We start from the raw sequence: 21,698 nt of genomic DNA, 5'->3' as shown, positions 1-21,698 counted from the left end.
ATCCCTTTTCTCAGACTCCCGTACATCCTACTCCTTGGACGCCGCTCCGTTCTCTGTTAGTGAGTCTTGGGCTTGAAAATTGGCCGTTTTGGTTTTTCTCTGCCCTTCCACCGATTTAGTTAATTTATTACCATCCTGCCAAGCCACGATGCCGAGCGCCAAAGGGAGACCCGGGAAGTATTGAACCCCCGAGAGCTCATCATAGAGCTCGTCCTATACAGCGTCCATAGTCGCTCTGGTGGTGAGCTGTTCGTTCTTGTTGCCCAGCTTCGAGATTTGCAGGAACGCATCCACGCCGTAGCCTTCTAAACTGTGTAGTTCTAGCTTTCCGGCCCAGTACTCGGCGTATACCCTGCTCAGGGGTAGACCCATGCCCAACCGTAGCTTTGGTGGTCTCGTCGATAATGAGGTGAGGGAACTGTCCTGTCCGATCTTGCCGTCCTGCAATCCGCTGAAATTGCCATCCACTCGCAACTCCTGCAGAGTTGCCGCCATCATTGGTACTTGCGTCAGGTTTTCTAGGCGCTGCGTGCTCTGCGGTCCCTTGCTGAACGACCAAAGATATGGAAGGATATCTCTGGGAATGCCGCCTCCCTGATCAGAGAATCGGATTATGACGTGCTGCTGTGCTTCGCAGAGTGTCACTTCGATGGGTGGCGGTGTTCCATCGGGGTCCTTACTGCTCTTTTGTTTGTCGATGACAGCTTGGACCGAGTTTCTCAGCAGTTCTCCCACTATGTACTGCAGATGACTGAGGATATATGGGAAATTTGCGTCCATATGTCCGCTGACTCTGATCTCGGGGATATTGGTATCTGGTCCATTGGCGGTGCAGGCGAGTCTCTGCACAGCCTTACCGCACTGCTCTACGACGTCTTTGGCAACGCATTTGAGGAATACTTCCCCAATGAACTCGGATTCGGAAAGTTTGGCGCCTGGTGAAAACCAGTCCGAGTTGAAGGTTTCGGTCAGAGCGAGGTGTTGCTCTGCAATCACTCTACGGGATATTCGCTGTGATATAAGTTAGCTCTTCTTTCCCAATCTGCTTCGCCAGCTATACTGCCCTCCAGTTTGGATATGTCCATCCTAGAGTAGACGAGGTTGTACCTACCGATCTGAGTACGGTATTCATAAACCGGTCTAATTCTCCCTTATCCATAAGGTCTGCAGACTGCAAGACACCAATGGCCAGCTTGGGTATCACACTCAAGTGTGCTCTCAACATCTGCGCAATGTCCTGACAGAGCCTCTCGTTGTCCTCGAGCGTCTTGATCTCCTTGACGCGTCGAAAGCTATCAAACGCCTGGTAGTACAGGTCGTACACTTCACTGATGTGCGGGTTCGTCACGACAACGTACGGTAGCGCCTGCATGTCGCGGATGCGGTGGGCTATGCGGGTGGGCAGTTCGGTGCGCACATAGTTGGCCGACGAAAGGAGACGCGACTCGGTCAGGGAGCGGCCGAAGACCATGAGCTGGCGGAGCGAGATTGGGCGCGCTTCTTTGGCTACCCATCTATAGAGAGGGCGTCTGGTCAGCTGTGGGTTCGACACCGCGGCTTTGGCAGCATGGCATGGTGGGCAGCTCACTCGTCAAGAACTTGAACTGGACGCCATTTCGTCGTCGTCTGTATCCAGCGCCGTCGTGGCAAGCTCCCTGCGATCGAGGTGTTATGTGGGGGGCTAATGCGTTGTTGTAAAAGTGCTGTTGAAGCTATTCGTCCCAGGGCCGGTATGAACTTGAGGGTCTTGGCGGCATGGTGCACCGCGGATGACAACATGTTGACACTTCCATAGAGGTACGCAGATATTGCGAACACTGCTGGCGCAAATATGGGCGAAATAGCTGTTCAACTGAGGTGGTATTACAAGATAGGCTGGTGCTGTCTGCGAGGCCGAGTTTGCAAAGTATGACTGCAAGTACAATTGAAAGGTACCTATTTCCCGTCAGAGCTCTGACAGCACTTAGACTGGAGCTTTGGACTTGGTCGTTTACCTACCCCACATTCTCCAGCTTAGCTCCTCCTGTCGGTGCTCGAAGCTTGCATAGAGGCAGCTTCAGAGTGGGCTGAACTTGCGTTTGCATCTACCTTCAAGCAGTTTCACCTACCTTGGCTGTGTAAAGAGCCTGGCTTTGAGGCATCGTAAGAGTACCAGTTTCTCACCTTGATGATTCTCAGATTGTGTTCTCCATTCTGGTGACACTGAAAATTACTGCAGTCTTGAATACTTAGTATTGTATGCATGTCCATCTTGTCTACGGGGTTCCACATCTAGATTGTGAAGACCCAGCTCTCTTGGGTCAGCCTTGAAAACCTCAAATGCATCTAACCGCATTGACCACCTTTTTGCATGCACCCCCATTTTGCAGGAAATTTCTACGCCTCAACAACACGGCGTCTCTCAATTTACCTCGCAATTGCTCCCTATCTACGTACAAAATGGCTAATCCAGTGGAGAATAGTCTGGACGATTTTGAGCAGCGAATTGAACGCGCTAAAGAGCTTGTCCGTCAGGGCTCTTCCCAGGCCGTAGCAGCTCATCGGTACGGTATCAAGGGGACTACACTGTCCTACTGTATTCGTCACGGTAATTCGCATCGCGACGCGGCCTCCAGCCAACAAAAGTTGACTCCAGAGCAAGAGGAGGTTATCGTGAACTGGATCCTACACGAAGAAGTGTGTGGACGGGCTCCTAGCAAGCGTTATGTGGCCGACTTCGCTGCCGAAATCCTCCTTGCTCAAGGGGATAACAATACACTCGGCCAACACTGGGTGGATCACTTCGTTAGCCGCCATCCACAAATACGTACCAAAATTGGGCGCGTCGTAGATGCTAGCCGAGTTAGAGCGTCCGATTCGAACAAGATCCGAGACTTCTACACCCTCCTCGAACGCTTACGTACGAAGTATCGTATCAAACCCGACAACGAGTATAATATGGATGAGACAGGTGTCCAAGAGGGGGAATCTGGGCATGGTACGGTTATTGGGACGTCTAATTCACGCCAGGTACGTGTATCAAAGTCGGACGCTTCGTCGTGGTGCTCCTGGTTAGAGTACATTTCGCATAGCCAACGGGGTACACCTGTCTGCGTATTTTCCGGCAAGAGAGTCCAAGCACAGTGGTTCCCAGACCAAAATATGCCTGAGTGGGAATACACCGCGACGAGTAAGGGCTGGAGTAATAAAGTTATCGCAAATAGGTGGTTAGATCAGGTTTTTCTCCCCGAGACGAAGCCTAGGGGTACCGAATGGCGACTCCTTATCCTCGACGGCCACCAGACACATATTCATGCCGAATTTATGTGGAAAGCCTACTCGAATAGAGTCGCCGTGCTGTATTTACCCTCACACTACAGTGACGATCTCCAGCCGTGCCATGTCGGGCCGTTCTCACCTTTGAAGACCTACTACCGCCAAGAGCTCAGGGCTTACGCTTCCTACAAGGCTACAGCCCCAATTTACAAGCAACGTATGCTAGAAGCATATCTACGTGCCTCGGAGAGAGCCTTTACTACGGAAAATATTAAATCTGGCTGGCGGAAGACTGGTATATGGCCCCTAGGCTCCGAAGGACTAGTCGACGTATCTTGTGATCCTCCGGAGCCTCATACACCAGATCCTCCGCCTCATATATCACCACCTTTAGTTGCTTTTACTCCTCAGAAAGCGCAGCAACTATCTAGCCAACTACAGTCGATAGAGAAAGCTGAGGGCGGGGTATCTCGTCAGATTCGTACCCTAGTAGGCAAGGCGGGCAAGGCCCTTACACTCCAGGCCGCCGAGAATGGCAAATTACGTATCGAAAACGAGCAACTATATAAAATAATAATATTAAATACGCCGTAGGTGTTAACCCTCGGTACCTCTACAAGTACTCCCTTAAGGGGCTATAGATGATATAGCGGGCCCTTAAGCCGCGTCGGGCGGTTATACAGGTAAACTTGTAGCCAAACGACTACTAAACCTCCTGTCCCTCCCTAAGTCTGTGCTACAACCCTTGCCTGAACTACCGATAAGTGTGGTAATGTGGCACTTAAATTCGTCCTCAGGGGTGGGATGCTGCTGATGTGCAGAAGATGCTCGACTATTTTTTTGTCGCGACAAGTCGTAGTATCTGCTAATTGGGGTTCTCGTCGAGCGTATACATCTCAACCATACGCTCAAGTGGATAGACCGTAACGTGGTCTAGACGCTCGCATGAATCGCGGCGAGTGGGCGTGCTGCGCGCCTTCTATCGTGAGGGGACGGGTTCGCCGACGAGCGTTATCGGATAGGCGAGGTCCGATAAGGGGTCGGATTAACGATCCGAATTCTGGACCGGCTGTCGAGTTATATTCCGCCGACGTAGTGCTTGACGGTCGACTGGCTAGGATGCTCGTAATCCTAAACTGCACCAATATCCCTATTATCGCTAGGTAGGCGAAGTCAACAAGGTGGGCAGCGCGCCGTAAGGGTTGACTAAACCCCCTTATGTGTCAGCTAGCAACTATATAAAGAACTCGATAAATACGCTCCAGATATACGCCAGCCCGTCGAGCCAGACCCGAATAAAGTATTCGTTAACTTATCAGCGATCCGAACAGCCCAGGACAAGCGAAATAAGCGAATACGGCCTATTTTACCGGATAAGCAGTTAGAAATTGATAGTTTTCTCGAAGGAAGGGTCCCTCCTAAAAAGAGGGCTCGAAATAATATATCTAAGTCTTCGGACACTTAAATTAAGTATGTTCTGTATATAAATAATATGGACGAAGTATTTAGGTTGATTCAGTTAGACCCTGCAAAATGGGGGTGCATGCAAAAAGGTGGTCAATGCGGTTAGATGCAAGTATGAATAGCATATGCCTATGTAAGTAAGCCTTGGAACCTTCAACTAACAAGCAACCCCTCAGGGCTATTTCATTTCCGACAACAGTGATTAATGCTCCTTTTCACAAAACAAGTGGGCAAACCACCATTCAGGTTACACATCAAATACCGAGTGGAAGTTACGGGAATGCTGTAGTTGCCGAGGTCCTTAAGCTTGTGAGCTTGCGTACATAGGTCAACTGCCACATGACAGTGAATAGGACAAAACTGGACAAAACCAGCTAGCTAGGACATTACAAACAGTCAACAATCTAGAAATAAGAGGAGAGGTTCAATTTGAACTTTTATCTACTATACATATAATATTTTCGAAAAGTTACATAGTGACCCTTCATCTGCAAGTAGTTCAGGCAGCTATAACATAGCATATCTGAGGAACTTAGCAACAGACCTGCCCTGTTACCTCTAATACTACCTTGGACGATTTCACAATACTATGTAAAAAAGCGATGCCTAACAATGTGACGTTAGGTGCAAATGGTTAAGAAACTGCTGTTCATTGATTGCATTTGAGGTTAGGTGTGCTGCTCCAGTGTGCTCAATTGCTAGCTTGCTTCAAGCGGCATATTGACATTTGCCATGTTCAGTTGTCGTGATAGCGATGCTCAGCACGATACACGTCATTTGATATAGAATTGGTGGGGCACCCTGGAGTCACTTTGTCCAGAAAAAAATAAGCAGATACATTTGCCCTTGGGGCTGTAACTGGAGCTGGCCTTCAAAGTCATTGTTACAAGCCTAGAAAAGCGGCTTTTATGCATTTGGGAGGACCTCGGGAGATGCTTACTCGAAGATCCACGTCCTTAGAGCCGTGCTTGATGTACCGCGCTAATGGAGGGGTACAAGGCCCCCACAAGGCGTGAAGGCAGGTGAGTGGTAGCCGTGTTCTGGTTCTTTGCTCTGCTGCGCCTGCTTCTGGTTCTACCACAGCCCACCCAAATGGTTCCGTCTTTGGTGTCAACCTTGTCAATCCAATGCGTGATGTGTGTGTGAAGCAACATCAGCAAAGCTTCCCTGTCTTCTTGGAAACCAATTCACCATCCAGCGCTCAATTGTGTCTGTCCCTACATTTACCTTGCACTCACAGTTAACGTCACTCAATCTGCCCTTACGTTGCTGTTACCTATTTCGCCGAAACGAGGCCTATTACGTTTCCCTTCTTCCTTCCTTCATTCTTCATTCCGCAGGAACAACCGACCCCGCTGAAGGGAAATCGTGACAACGACGACATCTTTCACGGCTGACCCAAGTCGACACTGCCCTTGGGTGATACTCCCACAAACATAGTATCGGTGCACACACCCACTGCAGACATGGTGAGATAGCACCCTTTCCATCTACCGGCTAACTCTGCATATGACTGCTTTTCTTGGTCGCATGCTTTATACTTCATTCTTCTACTCAACTATCGCTGTGCCTCCCTGTCTTCTGACTGGCAGGGCACAAATAACCCTTTTTGATGCGCTGGGCCTTCTGTCCACTTGGCTGTTTGTTTTGCGGCTTGCTACGACGGGCGGGTTCCCTTCCTGCCAGCACTCAAGTTGCCTACTTCGAACCCTCCGATCCAGACGCATGCTAACTTTCCTGTCCGCCGTGAAGAGCTACGATTCCGAGATACACTCGCCGAACGACATGGTAGTTGACACCCAGGACGACTATGTCGTCCAACCGACCGACAACGAGAAAGACGAAGTTGCCATCATCAACCCAGACCAGCCAGATAGAATCTTGCTTGCGACGGACTGTATGTTTTCTGCGAAATGTTAGGAGGTGTGGCTTGCGCTGACTTGGGAATGTGCAGATGAGGCTATGAAGGAGGTTGTTCTTCCTACACTCATCGAAGAGCCCAAGATCCTCGAAGATGCCGTTCACACATGGACAGTGGAGAACTGGAGGTCTCTGAACAAGAAAGAACATGGCCCTGTCTTCCACGCTGGTGGATTTCCATGGTCAGTCCATCCTCTGAATGCATTTTCTGGATGTTTTTCTAAATCTGTGTCGTTAGGCGAATTCTCCTATTTCCCTTTGGTAACAATGTTGACCAGTCTTCAATATATCTCGAGCATGGGTTTGAGGATACCAGCAAGATACCTGACGACTGGAGCTGCTGTGTGCAATTCGGCTTGGTCATGTGGAACATAGACGATCCTTCTCTATTCTCCCACCACAACGCACACCACCGTTTCACTAAAGAGGAAAGCGACTGGGGGTTCACCAGATTCCTGGAGCTCAAGAAGATGTTTCAGCTTCCTTGGCTGGACTCAGATCGCCCCCTATGCGAAAACGAATCTTGCAACCTCACTGCCTACGTCCGGATTGTGGAGGATGAGACAGGCGTGTTATGGCACAATTTCAATAACTACGACTCGAAGAAGGAAACCGGTTACGTCGGTCTGAAGAACCAAGGTGCCACGTGCTACCTTAACTCGCTGCTCCAGTCCTTGTACTTCACCAATGCTTTCCGGAAAGCTGTATATCAAATACCCACAGCCGAGGACGAGAGCATCGCCAACAGCGCCTACACACTGCAGAGATTATTCTACCAGCTCCAGACATCTAACTCTGCGGTAGGGACGAACGAGCTCACCAAGTCTTTCGGCTGGGATACGCGGCATATCTTCGAGCAGCAGGATGTGCAGGAGCTATCGAGAAAACTCATTGAGCGCATGGAGGAGAGGATGAAGGGCACCGACGCCGAGGATGCTCTCCCGCGTATGCTCAGTGGCAAGGTCAAAACCTACGTTTCCTGCATCGACGTAGACTACGAATCAAGCCGCATTGAGGACTTCTGGGATATTCAGTTGAATGTCCGAGGTATCTCGACCCTCCAGGACAGTTTCAAGGACTACATCCAGCAGGAAACGCTTGACGGTGAGAACAAGTACTGGGCTGGTGACGAGTTCAAATACCAAGACGCGCACAAAGGTGTTATATTCACAAGCTTTCCCGAGGTTTTGCATCTGCACCTGAAGCGCTTCGAGTACGACATTCAACGCGACGCCATGATGAAGGTGAACGACCGCTTTGAGTTTCCTGATACCCTTGACGTAGCACCGTACCTTGAGAAGGGTGCTGATATGTCTGAACCCTGGGTATACAAGCTTCATGGTGTTCTGGTGCACAGTGGAGACCTTAACGCGGGACACTACTATGCTTTCCTGAAACCAAATAAAGATGGATGGTTCCACAAGTTTGACGATGACAAAGTCACCAAGGCAACGATGAGAGAAACCCTGGAGGAGAACTATGGTGGCGAATACAAGACCTCCAATCCCCAGCTTCGTTCCGCATTGCAGCAGAGAAAGCAACCTGTCATCCGCCAGATGAGTGCATACATGTTAGTCTACATTCGAGAGTCTCGGTTAGACCAAGTCTTGACACCTGTGAGCCAAGAAGACGTGCCGGCCCATCTAGGTAAGTTGTAGCCTTTTTCAGTCCATTGCTTTGATGCAAGCGAAACTAACGCGTCGACAGAGAGAAGATTGACAGAAGAGGCTGCGGCAAAGGAGGCCAAGAAAAAGGAGCGTGAAGAGCAGCATCTCTACTGCCCCGTCAAGGTCATCACCGAGGAAACATTCAAGAACCATGGAGCCACTGATTTGACCAATTTCGATGCGGATCCCAAGGACGATCCTGCTGCACCAAGGCTTTACAAAACCAAAAAAAGATCCACAATGGAAGAGCTTCTTGCGACCATCGCAGAAGATATCCAACAGGATCCCCGCAGAATACGCCTGTGGATCATGGTCAATAGACAAAACAAAACGACGAGACCTGACCAACCCATCATGGATCTCAAGCCCACCGTGGAGGAAACATATACGCGGTCAGCCAGTACTAGCCGGGATTACTCGCTCCGCCTCTGGGTCGAGGTCGCGGAAGAACTCAACGCTCAGGGCGAGGCTGTTTGGCCAACTTATCAAGGAAACGCCAATGGTGTCATTGTCAAGACGGACCTGATACTCCTATTCTTGAAATACTTTGACCATGAGAAGCAAACTCTCCAGGGTGTTGGCCACGTCTATGTCAGCAAGGAGAAGAAGGTTGAGGAGCTGGTTCCCATACTCTCCAAAAAGATGGGCTGGGGGGAGAAGCTGCCTCCAGGAGAGCAACTGGCAATGTGGGAAGAGATCAAGCCATCGATGATTGAGACCCTCAAAGCGAAGCAGTCCTTGAAGGCCGCCGAGCTGCAGGATGGCGATATTATCTGTTTCCAACGAGTACCGGAGCGTAAGGCCTCAGGTGAGATTCTGGGTAAGATAACGAGACTTGGCGATAAGCCCTCGGATGGTGTTGTCAAGAGATGGGACCATTTCGATGACGCTCGCGACTTCTACGACTTCTTGTGTTGGAAGAAGGACGTGCGCTTCTACCCGCACCCGACCAGGTGTGACAAAGAATATGACAGCTTCATACTCACACTCAGCAGTAAAATAAGCTACGACCAACTGGCCGAACGTGTTGCCGATGGCCTGAAGGTCGATCCGACACATATTCGCTTCTGGTCTGTCAATGCTACTAGTGGTAACCCGAAAGGACCCATCAGGCGCACGGCAAACCAAACACTCCACCAGATCCTCAATCCTCACAGTTATACGCAGACGAACTCGCAGACAAAGCAAGACGTACTGTGCTTTGAAATTCTTGAAATGAGTCTTGCTGAGCTGGACACAAAGAAGAATGTCAAGGTGACCTGGCTCTCCGAAGGCATCACCAAAGATGTAGGTCGTCTTGGCTCATTGGACAACCCACAAGTAGTTAACCTTGGTGTCACAGGAAACCTTCGATGTCCTTGTCAACAAACAAGGTCATATCGAAGATCTCATTCAGGCATTCTCCAAGAAGGCGCAAATCAAGGATGAGCAAGAAGGCGGGCGGATACGAGTCTACGAGATTCACCACCACAAGTTCTTCAGGGAGCTCGCACCAAGCTATCCAGTGCTCAGTATTAATGATTATGCGGATGTGGTTGCAGAGCGGATTCCGGACGAAGAGCTTGACGTTGATGAACGTGATTTCATCAAGGTCATGCACTTTCAGTCAGACCCCACGAGGGTGCACGGCATCCCCTTCAAGTTCTTGCTGAAAGAGGTACGAATAGCAAACATGTGTGTGTGTGTGTATGTGGAGATAAACAAGCTAACAAGTCAGGGTGAGGAATTCTCGGAAACAAAGAAGCGCCTTGAAAAGCGCACAGGCATCAAGGGCAAGGCTTTTGAGAAGATTAAGTTCGCCATAATCAAGCGATATCAAAAGCCAGTTTACCTTAAAGATGGTAAGTCTCTGGAAGCGTTGCATTTGGAGAAGATCAGCTGACAGTATTGTAGATGATTGTCTTTTTGCCGAGGGTGGTGCAGTTGAGGACGATATGATTCTCGGATTGGATCATGTGGACCGCACAAGATCCACACGGAATGGACAGGAGATGTTCCTGAAGTAGACATGGAAGCAGCTGTATCAAGATATGCGTGCTGACACTCGGGCACTCGACAGCGTTAGACATCGGCCATCTAAGACATGATGCCATAGTCTTTGGTATGGAATTATATGGCAAAGTGGCAGGGATTGGGTGGCCAAATATACCTCTTGTGTTCTCCCCTGCCCAGTCGTCATTTTCATGCAGCGTTATCTCTGCCCGCTTAACGTCTCGTAGCTGGAGCTGTGGCGGGGATTGGCACCCAGCAATCTTGGTTGTGGGTGTTCAAAATATGCATCGCCACTAGGAAAAGGGGACGGACATTGGCATGAGGGAAGGGCTTGTACAGATCTCAAGGCAACGACAGCCGGGTGATTATTCTTCTATTTATTTTCGTTAACGTGGGGCGTAGCTTGAGGCCGGCATTTGAAGCCAGCGAAGAAACGTGCGCAGTGTACACAAACAGGGACCCAGACAGACGTTTGCCAGAATAAAGGGTGACATAATGCAAACCAGTGTGGATGCTGCTGGTGTTTTGCGAAAATGCCGCGCCCAGAAGCTGTGGGTGAACCTGCTGGAGCTAGCTCTTATGTTTATATGTAAGGAAGACCATTGGCACCAGCAGAAGCACTTCATCCAGTAAATTACTCCATAGCGAGAATTATACGGTATAGAGGTTGCATAACAGTACACATTCGAACCGTGTAGTGGTGCTAGTTGGTCGCAAGAATGACTCAAACATTTTGTGTGTAGCCCAGCAAGGGGTCACCAAGCTCAACTGCAATCGGCCAATCTGCAAGGACCCTAGTGGACCGTACCTACAGTGACTGTACGCTGCCCAATAGCTTGGTTTCTTCCATCCAACAAAAGTAGCCACGACTGGCATGCCTTTCTCTTCAAGGTGAGCCCCCTTCTCTCCCCTTGCCCTGCCCTCCAACAACTTTTGCTTTGAGACGTGCACCCAGGTAATTTGTCGTTGCAGGGAATAGGATGGGTTGGGAAAAGATAATGTGGCAGCGAGAAGAAAAGCCACATAAAGGCACAAGTGTCACGTTACTCTGGAAATGTACAACTTTCAGGGCCAAACGAGAGAGTTGTAGTAGTTAAGTCACACATGTTTGATCTATCTGAGACTACATTGTAAAAAAACTGCACGACACGTCGATTACGTCTAGAGTTCTGCAACACAAACCGTGAAATCCGCAAAGTGACATCAATGGAAGTTAAGCAAGTGAGGATATGGGCGTGAGGAAACACAACATGAATCGTGGGTCAGTCAACAATATACAAAAAGTATGTCCCGTCACAGGGTCAGCTATGATTATGACCGCGTTCTTGTAAACCTTGGCCTGCTCGTGTAAGCAAGTGAGTTCGTCCAAGCAAGGGAAATTGAAAGAGGTTGATCCACGTAACTATGCTAAAACTTGAAAATGACCTTTCGAAGGTTGCAGGAAGTTTCGGTGTCTTGTGCACATCTGGGGTGCATGGCCGTTAGATACATATTAGCCTATACTGACAGATTGGCTTGCGGGTTGACGGGAACTCTAACACGAACTCTCAATGTCATATCGACAATATGGTGCAAGTTTATACAATCATCGGCATGAAACCATGATAATTCTCGAGTATTGACTCATGAATGTCAAGTCCTACTGACTTTCGGGTTCCCGTTCGGACAGCATGCCCCAGAGCTTCAGGGATCCCAAGTCTGCGTGTAGGGAGACGCCACACGTACACGTCAAAGTGAATGAATTTGAAAACATGTACACAAAACAACGACGTATCTACGTGAGGATCAGAGCAAGGAGTTCTGACTGAAGCAATTGGTCACTCTACTTTCAAGTTTAGCTCATATCAAGCCCGGCCGACGAACAACAGATGCGCATTGCAGACATATTTGCTCTTACGCCATGTCTTCGACTTGGTTTATACAAGCGGCACGAAACTTTTGGTCAACTTTAGGGTCCCGACTAGTCACGCGCTTACTTGTTTGACGGTAATAAAATTGTTTCCGTCATCTGAGTTCTGCTTACCATGTCGAGCTTCGTATGCAGACGCGAGGCTAGATCGAACATGCCTGACAAGATTATATCGCGAAGTGTGCAAAGTTTGGATCATATGAAAAATGAGACTCCTTTTACTATAAGAATCCAGCTTCGTCCTCCTCAGGTTCCGATTCCTCATCAGCATCAACTCGCAACATTCTCATCATCACCAAACCACCAAACCACCAACACACTCAACCAAACCTCCCGTCACAACTCTCACCCAATCATTCAAAATGAAGTTCACTCTCATCTTCGCCTCCGCCGCTGCCCTCATCGCTGGCGCCGTCGCCCAGGACCTGCCCGCTTGCGGAGTCGATAGTCTCGCCGCGGCCTTGCAGGCATCTGGCTGTGGCCAGGCCGGTATGTCATCTTCTAATTGTTTGCCTTTCCCGGCCCAAACCCGCCGCTACCCCAGGAAAACCCCTTAATACTAGGGGTGCACAATCTGATTTCAACAGACAGGGACTGCCTCTGCGCCAGCCCCTCGATCCGCAGCGGCATCGAGAACATCGCCAGCGCCTGCCCCGAACCTGCCGACCAGCAGGCCTACAAGGACTACTACAACGACCAGTGCAAGAACGAGGATGGTTTCCAGCCCGTCAACTAGAGGGTGGGTCTTTTCCATTTATTCCATGGCGCCTTCATATCAAGCTAACATACCCCCCATAGGGATACCACAGATTCATGTCTCTTTCTGTTCAAAGAACAATATCTGCGCCACATGGCGCACTTCTTGATCATATTTGTAAATACAGCTAGTTGCCTTTCTCATGTGGCATCTTGACGCCTCGTGGCGTTCGGGTGGTTTTCACATAGTTCTTAGGTGGCGCTTGCCCCTGAATATACACATTCCTTCACCTGTCAGCGACCAATAATACCGTCCCATTCGTGATATTGATGAAATCAACTATGTTGCCTAGTTTTATACGCGAGGCGTTCCGTCTTTTCTTTTCTGCAGATGTGGATTGTCTTTTTCAATGCGCTTCGTGCATAATCACGCAACAGACGGCTTGATAGATGGGTATCGAATTCCCAGCTAAGGTTATAAGTATTATGATGAGTTTGGATTGTAACTATTGCGGGATATCGTGGAGGTGGAAAGAGGGAGGAGAAAAACAACGGTATTCACAACAAAGCGTCAGTACGATTACTCGGAACAAAACCACGACGGTAACACGGCAGTCCGAAGACGTTTCTCCAATCTCACCTTAGGACTGGCCTCCTACTCCGACTCAAGAGATTCGAGATGCCACGGCCGGGGAGCAGACAACACCCCCACCGAAGCAGCCACACCGGCTCTGTCAGAGCAAAAACCGGCACCGGCAATTGCACGGCTTCCGCTCCGGGCTTGTCGTCGGCAGCCAATGGAAGAAACCCGACCTCGTCTTTCCTTAGGCCATTTACGAAGGCAAGAAGAACATCGAAGCGGTCGAGTCTGCCCGAAGCTGTGTTGAGCTTCTGGACGAGCACCAATTTGAAGGCAGTCACAACTACCACGTATGCTGCTTTCTTTCATGCCGATTGCACTGGGAAGTGGTTACAGCGTGGAACTTCTAGGAAAAGTATGTAAATCCACCTGACTCGACTTAGCTGCCGCTCATCTACAAACAACCAGTCTAGTATCTAGAAATGATATGGGACGGCAAAGCGATGCCCCACGAGCTATACGCTGTACCCTCCAGGGGTGGAAGGAATACATAGTGCTGCCTGATCGACCAAAAACGCCACAGGCCCGAGAGATAGGATCAGAGCTCCACGATGGCCACAGGCATGAATGCACCGACTGGTTCCCTTGAAGTTGGCAGCGCCGCAAGAGGGATTGCCGGGGAAGTCAAAACACTTTCTGCGATCCCCGTCTCCCCTCTCTGAAACATGTGCGTGAGTTGCCATGCTGGCTCTGAGGGAAAAAGTGCGCGATTCCCATTGGGAATAATCAGTTTTGAAGTCTTGTTCATCATGATGATGACGACAATGAGGACTACCAAGGACACATGATACCCAAGTATGTAATGAACAATGATAGGAAATGTTCCTGAAGCACTATGGGCTTGTTTGTTTTTCAACTCGTGAAGCTGAGCTTTAGTGCTTCCATCAGATGACTGAGGCCTGGCCAGGAGTAAGTCGTGACTAAGCACAATGTGTCAAGTTTCGGGTAGCACAGTATTTTAGCTCAAGCGGAAGAAGACTATAATCCAACTTAGTACAAGTACGTTTGAACAAAATGTCAAAAGAAGCAGGCGGCACCCAGAGGCAGAATAAAATCCATCCTTATCGCCGCGATAACCACTTCAGAGCTGACTATCATCCGACGACGATGTGCACCTCGATCAGCACAACGAAGCCCCAACCGATCGCACGACCTCAAAACCATGAATGGTCTACCAGGAGGAGCCGGGGTCCCGCAGGGCCCGTATGGTCCTCAGACTGACCCAAATGTCAAAGCAGTATGGTCTGCACCGATCGATGCGATATTAGGCGCGAATACTGATCTGGTCCTATCTAGATGCAAGCGATGATGGAGTCCTGTTTTGGCAAGACGGCAATCTCAGGAGTCATGGGTTTCGGAATGGGCGGTCTGTTCGGAATGTTCATGGCATCTGTACGTCTCCTCCCCACTCTTCCCTCCGCAGCAATTAGTACCTATGGGGAGGGGCAAGCTCCTTGAACCTAGCTCTACTCTCCTACACACACATTTGCTGACTCTCTCCCCCCAACAGATGCAATACGACACCCCCTATCACGTCCCAGGCGCGCCCGGACCCGCCGAAAACCTCAAAGCCCTCTCGACGAAGGAGCAGGTCAAGATCGGCCTCAAAGACATGGGCAGCCGCTCCTATGGAATGGCCAAGAACTTCGGCAAGGTGGGCGGCCTGTTCGCGGGCATCGAGTGCGGCATTGAGGGGTTCCGCGCCAAGAACGACATGTTCAACGGCGTGGCTGCGGGATGTCTCACGGGCGGTATTCTGGCGCGTTCAGGGGGCCCCATTGCTGCGGGCGGTGGGTGTGCGGCTTTCGCGGCGTTTAGTGCGGCTATTGATGCGTATATGAGGAGTCCGGGTGAGGAATAACGGGGTTTGGGGGTAATGATGTGGACTAGGGAGAGGTAAGGGGAAGGGGAGGGGAGTGAGCGAGGATGAGAAAGAGCATACTCATAACCTGAGAACCGTCTGTATGATGAAGTGTATTGGTGTACAAGAGTGCCGCGTCGGTATTGACCCTCGGGAAGGCACGTGTAAAAAGGCGTTGGGCGCTCATCCGCATAGCTGTGGCGTTCTTGGATATTACGATAGATATAGATGGCACGATGACATCTCCACTTGTATTTCGATATAATTACAACCATAGTCTACGGACCGCAACTATTCTACAATTGTCCTCGCATCTTTGCTCCTAAACGGAATCTCTCGTTGTGTTTGAATAGAACAATCTTCATGTGGCACTATAATTTTGTCAGGATATAGTGCCTGACCACCAAAGTGACCATCTCCTTATCCCTGGTTGACCACAATCAAGCCAAAAATCATCGCCCGCGATACGATTGAACAGGCTGCTTTTGATCTCGTCCATTAGGTACCGTCTGGAGTTCCAAAACGCCGACGCTGAAAAAGAAATCTACCTCTCCTCAAGAAGTCAAATCCCGTCCAGGACTATACACCACAAACGCCAAGGCCAGCCCATGCGTGATACCAGATCACGAGGCAGAGTAGACTTTGAACGATCCAAACTCCCAATACGCGTTGGTAAAGTTCTGCGGATAGTTGGCAACGAAATCGGTGCAGCTGCTCGGGCAGCCGCTCTCCCCATAGATACTCTCGCTTCCAGCCCAAGTGCCGCAAAGGTCGATATTAGCAATGATGCTTTGGTTCTTGAAGTGCGAGCTGATAGAGCAATCCGTGTTGGGGAAGTCGGCAGTTGCCGTACCCCAAGTACTGGGATCCGGACTGTCGTTGGTGATGTCGGAGGGTACCGACCCTCGGGCAAACTGCCACATGCGGATACCAGCGTCTCGCCACTCGAGCGCCATAATGCCGCCGCCGGCACTGTTATACTCAGTGCCGTAGCTAGAGTCACTGCCTCTCACACCACAGCCGGCGTTGTCGCTGGTTCCATTGTAACAGTTTTTGGTTAGGACCGTGCCGGTCTCCTTCCTCTTAACGTTCATCGCGCAGTTGTCGCTGGTGTGGAGGGTCATCTGGTTGCCGTCCGTGGCCAAGTTGACAGCTTCCATGACGTCAATTTCACCGTTGGTCGGCCAGTTATCGGGGTCAGTAAGCCAGAGAGCTGGCCAAGTTCCGCAGCCGTAGGGAGTGTGCTTGATGTCGAAGACGAAAAGGCCATTGTCGTACTGCGTCTTGGATGTAATACGCACAGAGAAACGCCCAGTTGAGGCATCTGGCTCTGAGGTGTTTCCGACCGATGTATCAACTCTCAAGATGGCCGAGTCGCTTGAGGCATAAGTCAGGTTCTGAGATCATGCGGGTTGGCATCATGTTGTCTACTGAGAGTTGTACAAGGGGGCTGACTCACGAGTGACTCTGCTGTTGTTTGCGGAACATAGTGAACGAAACCCTCTGTCGGGTCGTACCCCTCATAATAATCAAATTGATCGAAGAAGGTCTCTCCAGAGTCTTTTCAAACAATTCGTCAGTGATGATTCATCATGATTGAAAATGGGGTGCGGGACTGACAGGTGTCTTTCAAGCTGTAGCTGAGCTTGCTGTAGTCGGGATAGCGGTTTGCTTTGGAGACCAAAACACCAGCGACGACAGCTGCGATGATAATAGCAATTAGAACAGTCGCAATGATGGCCCAAGTACGCTTTCGCCAAGTCCGAAAATTCCACTGTGAGTTGCTACTTCCTCCCATGTTTCTTGCTGATGAATGTTCTGGTCCTCTCGTGTAAGAGGGTGGAGGTCCAGATAGTAACTCAACGTCACCATTGGCGTCGCGAACATTGAAAGTAGAAGGACCACCCGATCTTAAACCCGCATCTGTGCCGTTAAATCCCATAATACTAGACGACGACTTGTTGCCGTCTGTCTCGTATAGTTCCTCCTTCTCGTTGAAGGATGCTCGCACTAACGCGGGGGAAAGAAGCTGCGCCGCTCTGCTGCCGATAGCCTGAAGTGGTTTTACTGAGATACGAGTCAACCTCTGGGAATCTCGGGTTTCGAGCCGTTGCTGCGACTTGGGTATGACTGGTTTGGGACCTTTCCAATACTCAAACGGGACGTATCCCAATTGTTGTTTGTTTGGATGAAACAGAAGTGCCGAATCCTGCGAATACAACGAGGTAGTCGACATGGTCGCATTGGGTTGCCGCCAACGGCAGGTTTTAACCAAACACTATCCCAAGTATCCCCGTACACACAACTTTGCACCACACCGACAGCTGACAGCTGTCGGTGGGCTATTATCCGGATTTGGTAGCCACGTACGAAACACCACGCCAAAATTGTCTTCAATTCGTAATGGCAGCCGGCTGCGCCTTCGGAAAACTGGAGATGGGGTGATGCTGTATGCCTTGCACCTTGTACCCAGACAGATGCAGCGAGTGCGTCGAGATCGCACGACGCCAGAATAGCACCACTACGCGGCCCGCGGGTTCCAGCCGAGGAGATAAACAAGTATTAAGAAAAGTAATCATTGGACATGTTGGAATGACGCGTGTTGACGCGGGCCCAATATGTGCTGTCAGGTTCCCAGGGCAGATACATATCTTTCTCCAGAGGCCGTTTCTCGTCTGCACATCCCCCACTCACCTGTTGCTCCTGGCGTAATCGGAATGCCTGTGCTCTCAATGCAAACCTATGGTACCGAACCTGTCACGAATATGTGTTGGAGCTGGTGTGGGTGAAGATAGTCATAGAATAAGATTTTCGCCCATCAACTAGTCCCAGGAATCCCATGAGACGGCAGAAGTGCCGACGATGGGGAGCGGAGAGCAGAGGGGCCAAAGATGACGACGCTGAGACAGTAGTGGCATCGAGTCACGTTCCTTGCCCGAATGTAGTTACCTGTGCAGAACGATAAGCTTCTAACCTTAGAGAACCGCAAGTCAATTAATGCAGGGGTTGCCGGTATCCGATCTAGACTGCCGCCTCTATGCGAATAATTTCACATTTTCGTTACACAGTCACAACATGACAGGCGGCAGCTAACCTCATCTGACAGACGTACTGTAACGTTCTTTTTACTGGCTGGCGTCACCCACCGACAGTCCGGAGAATTAGCGTAGGTAGTTGTATGGCTAGTCTAGACTTCACATCTATCCTACAATAGACCAGTTTATTGGAAGAGGAAAAAGCTGGCAAAAGACCTTGGCTTCTCAAGTTTTTGTGACGTGCTTTGCACACACGCAACTAGGAAGCCCATAGCCTTGGCAAGTAAGACCCAACAATCTCGGGGGATAGTCGTTTCATCGCAGCACGTCAATGCCTATGTTCACACTCGCAACTATCGGACGACCACCGATCCGTTGATTCCCAGCAATCACAAAAAAACAAAGAAAAAAAAAGAGGGTCCTAAACACCCCGCGAACATGATCTGCTTGTTGTCGTCTCATCGAACTCATCGAATAATCTCATTGGGCCCCGATGGCCCGCATTCTTGTCACTAGGCATCCACTTGATGGTCAACTTCTGCCGAACTCTTCCACACGACGAACTGTCCGGGGCGTTGTGGCTCGGCGGGACCATCGCATGAACCACACGGGCGTGCTCAAAACCTAGTGGGATGTGATTTTCGATCCTGTAACTAACAGCGGAGGGATACAGTTCACCTTGGCGCTTGTATACAGCAGAAACAGACTAATCTTATTGCAACTGCGAAGTTGGGTGTGCATGATAATCTCGTTCAGGCGCTATGATAACTCAGACGAGACTCTGCTCTTGGTTAACTATGAGCATGGCAAAGTATTAGCCTCCCGTACATCTTATTTCCGAACCTGTAACCCCTTGGTCGGAATAGCTCTCAGTATAGTACACTGCGACACACCTATGGTTAATCGTCGTCATCCTCCACCCTTACTCTTTTCGGTTTCCTTGAGTCCTCGTCCTGCAAGCCATATCCTCTCTTTGATGAGGAGCTCTGGTCGACCTTGGACATAAAATCGTCCACTTGGAAAGGATCCGCAGCCTCCTTCTCGAACTGCACTGGACCTTCACGTGCCTACATCCCGTTCAAATTAGCAAAATTATTGCGCCAAAATATTATTGTACTGACCTCAGCGAGTTCTGCGCCCTTAAAGGTTCCCTTGCCTAACACGTCACCAAATCGGCTGGCTTTCTGAATCTTTGCCATTTCTTGATCGCCAGCTCCCTCATCCTCGTAGTCGTCCATGTTCTGCCGCGGACGGTAAATGCTGCTGATAGCATCTTGCGCCGCAAACAGAGGCTTGTCGTACGGATTGTCCTCGTTGATACCGCTATCGAAACCGCTCGACTGGTTAAACAGGCGCGAGTCGTACATTGTTTCCGCTTGTTGAGTAGGCTTGGCCAGTCCAAGTGCGATCTTTTCTGAGATATCGCGATTTTGTTCACGGGCCATAACCTGGATTCTCCTCTCGGTGCCCATACGCGACTGGCGGAGTTTTCGCTCTTCTTCCTGCCGTCTTTCACGACGCGCCTTTTCTCTCTCCCGCACTCCTGAATCATCGCTATCTGAACCAGAATCAGAATAACTGTAGCTTCGAGACCGGGATCGTGAGTGGCGGGAGCCACTGGAGTTTCGACGTCTTCCTGCGCCAGCTCGTTCCTCGCGGGCTTTTTGGGCGAGCATCCGAAGGTTTTCCTCCTTCTGGGCCTTTTCTTTTTCTGCAAGTCGTTGTTGCATGAGCGCTCTCTGCTGGACCTCCTCTCGTGCATGCCGATCTGCTACGTATAGAGCCTCCGAGAATTGGGCAAACTTGTCATTGATTGTAACGTCTTGCAGGCCTCTCCCGTCTGCTGCTAATCTCTTGTCCAATGGCACCGTAAATCCCTTGGGGTTCTTCCAGTTGCTGACTGGAGGTGGAATCTTCCACATCTCCTGGTCCTCAGCGGTTAACTTTCTTGGCGGCGAGTGCATAACCGGCGGAGGAGGACTGGGGGGTCCTCTCGGGACTTTCTTGTGCTTGTGCGCCGGCGGCTCCATGGGGTCCCTTAAGCGCTCCACGATGCGAATGATGCGGTCTTGTTTGTTCGAGCTATCTCCCATCTGGTTTGCAGGCGTGTAGCGAACAAAGGTTGGGTCTTTTCGTTGACCAACAGTTACATTCTTGGGTTTCTGCGCGGCCAGGGCACCGCTGACCAAAGATGCCAACGCATTCTTCGTTCGCTCCGTTGTCGCCTCGATCTCTTCTTCGCTGGGTTTCGCGAGGTCGATCTCGCCTGCATCTGCGCGTTGTCTCAGAGGTATCAAATCTTTGAAAGACGCGTGGATAATCCTCTTGTCGCTGTGACCTTGACGTGCGATCGCGTCGTATTTGACTTTGCCGTCTCCGTCGACTTGGATAGCCAGGGCGTTGCTCGTCTCAGAGCCCTTCTTTCCCATATCCAGCGGGTATTGAGCTACTGGGCATTCTGGAAATGCTCCACCATCACCGAAGTCTTCCTGGCCGCGTGGCCTCCATCCTGCTCGTTGTCCATAAGGCGGAGGGCCCGACCTTCGAAGGACGATTTGCGACTCGTCTATCTGGCCGGCACTAACGATTCGGGGGCCGCGCTCTTGGGCGTGCGTGGGGATTTCCTCGTCTTCGCCAGTGTACTTCGGCTTCGGAAGGGCCCGCGTTAGTGATGCTGCAATCGATGCCATGGCGACTTGGGTGGAAAGTGTTTCCTACTAAACGTAATTGATACTAGAAGTTTTTTGGGAGGTCGATAGTATGAAGTGGCTTAGGTGAACGTTCAGCGAAGAAGTGGCTGGTGCCTTGGTGGATCCAATTTGAGACGCCCCAAATTTTAGACTTGTCTTGTTAGTTGCCGCTTCCAGGTCACGTTCATTAAAGCTGTATTGTTCAATATTACAAGTCAAACTTCGCAGCAACAAGGACTCAAATCTTCTTACCATTCCAAAAATGAACGTTGTGTATCGATAACAAGCTTATGAGACGCAACCTTCCGTTTCGAGTTATTGGAAGAATAGAATACGCAACGCAAGCAACGGGACACAACTCAAAGCATACCTAGGTACTAAGCAATGCTGTCGTGTCTACTTTCTGGAAAGCATCCACGGAAGTTGGCAGACAAAGATTACGCAGTATCAGGGCCGTATGGCACTTATTTGTAGATTGCCATGCAGCATATTATCGTCTTGATTGATTCCATGAATAAGATTTCGGCATTCTCACAGCTGGAGATTATGAGGTCTTCAAGCGCTCATGG

The 21,698-nt window shown here is 50.1% G+C and overlaps 8 protein-coding genes across 8 annotated transcripts; 4 read left to right on the top strand and 4 right to left on the bottom strand.

Moving 5' to 3' along the window:
* Window positions 1-166: 166 nt before the first annotated feature.
* Window positions 167-2,267, bottom strand: BCR38DRAFT_13592 (branched-chain alpha-ketoacid dehydrogenase). The gene is made up of 5 exons (XM_040853585.1): window positions 1,999-2,267; window positions 1,589-1,935; window positions 1,112-1,514; window positions 681-1,011; window positions 167-629 (listed from the first exon to the last, which is right to left on the bottom strand). The coding sequence occupies exons 2-5, from the start codon at window positions 1,777-1,779 to the stop codon at window positions 214-216; spliced, it is 1,341 nt and encodes a 446-aa protein (XP_040721179.1). The 5' UTR covers window positions 1,780-1,935; window positions 1,999-2,267; the 3' UTR covers window positions 167-213.
* Window positions 2,268-6,129: 3,862 nt separating this feature from the next.
* On the bottom strand, window positions 6,130-6,545 carry BCR38DRAFT_417438 (uncharacterized protein). Its single transcript, XM_040859160.1, has one exon. The coding sequence runs from the start codon at window positions 6,444-6,446 to the stop codon at window positions 6,270-6,272; it is 177 nt and encodes a 58-aa protein (XP_040721178.1). The 5' UTR covers window positions 6,447-6,545; the 3' UTR covers window positions 6,130-6,269.
* On the top strand, window positions 6,505-10,312 carry BCR38DRAFT_331168 (uncharacterized protein; the record flags this gene model as incomplete). Its single annotated transcript, XM_040855035.1, has 7 exons — window positions 6,505-6,616; window positions 6,674-6,821; window positions 6,878-8,286; window positions 8,347-9,593; window positions 9,649-9,963; window positions 10,024-10,147; window positions 10,200-10,312. The coding sequence occupies 7 exons, from the start codon at window positions 6,505-6,507 to the stop codon at window positions 10,310-10,312; spliced, it is 3,468 nt and encodes a 1,155-aa protein (XP_040721177.1).
* Window positions 10,313-12,569: 2,257 nt separating this feature from the next.
* Window positions 12,570-12,943, top strand: BCR38DRAFT_480086 (uncharacterized protein; the record flags this gene model as incomplete). The annotated part of the gene is made up of 2 exons (XM_040863236.1): window positions 12,570-12,696; window positions 12,795-12,943. The coding sequence occupies 2 exons, from the start codon at window positions 12,570-12,572 to the stop codon at window positions 12,941-12,943; spliced, it is 276 nt and encodes a 91-aa protein (XP_040721176.1).
* A 1,605-nt stretch (window positions 12,944-14,548) lies between these two features.
* On the top strand, window positions 14,549-15,438 carry BCR38DRAFT_417432 (Tim17/Tim22/Tim23/Pmp24 family-domain-containing protein). Its single transcript, XM_040859159.1, has 3 exons — window positions 14,549-14,780; window positions 14,840-14,935; window positions 15,054-15,438. The coding sequence occupies exons 1-3, from the start codon at window positions 14,706-14,708 to the stop codon at window positions 15,402-15,404; spliced, it is 522 nt and encodes a 173-aa protein (XP_040721175.1). The 5' UTR covers window positions 14,549-14,705; the 3' UTR covers window positions 15,405-15,438.
* Window positions 15,439-15,675, top strand: BCR38DRAFT_417431 (uncharacterized protein). Its single transcript, XM_040859158.1, has one exon. The coding sequence runs from the start codon at window positions 15,508-15,510 to the stop codon at window positions 15,667-15,669; it is 162 nt and encodes a 53-aa protein (XP_040721174.1). The 5' UTR covers window positions 15,439-15,507; the 3' UTR covers window positions 15,670-15,675.
* A 352-nt stretch (window positions 15,676-16,027) lies between these two features.
* Window positions 16,028-17,202, bottom strand: BCR38DRAFT_454076 (concanavalin A-like lectin/glucanase domain-containing protein; the record flags this gene model as incomplete). Its single annotated transcript, XM_040861673.1, has 3 exons — window positions 16,028-16,801; window positions 16,864-16,964; window positions 17,025-17,202. The coding sequence occupies 3 exons, from the start codon at window positions 17,200-17,202 to the stop codon at window positions 16,028-16,030; spliced, it is 1,053 nt and encodes a 350-aa protein (XP_040721173.1).
* Window positions 17,203-19,338: 2,136 nt separating this feature from the next.
* On the bottom strand, window positions 19,339-21,129 carry BCR38DRAFT_330467 (SKIP/SNW domain-containing protein; the record flags this gene model as incomplete). Its single annotated transcript, XM_040854964.1, has 2 exons — window positions 19,339-19,506; window positions 19,561-21,129. 2 exons carry the CDS (start codon window positions 21,127-21,129, stop codon window positions 19,339-19,341), a joined length of 1,737 nt encoding a protein of 578 aa, XP_040721172.1.
* Window positions 21,130-21,698: the final 569 nt, after the last annotated feature.

The sequence above is a fragment of the Pseudomassariella vexata genome (assembly GCF_002105095.1).
Source record: "Pseudomassariella vexata strain CBS 129021 chromosome Unknown BCR38scaffold_1, whole genome shotgun sequence".
Taxonomy (NCBI): domain Eukaryota; kingdom Fungi; phylum Ascomycota; class Sordariomycetes; order Amphisphaeriales; family Pseudomassariaceae; genus Pseudomassariella; species Pseudomassariella vexata.
Note: the sequence above shows the minus strand (reverse complement) of the source record. Positions and strands in the feature narration are given on the sequence as shown.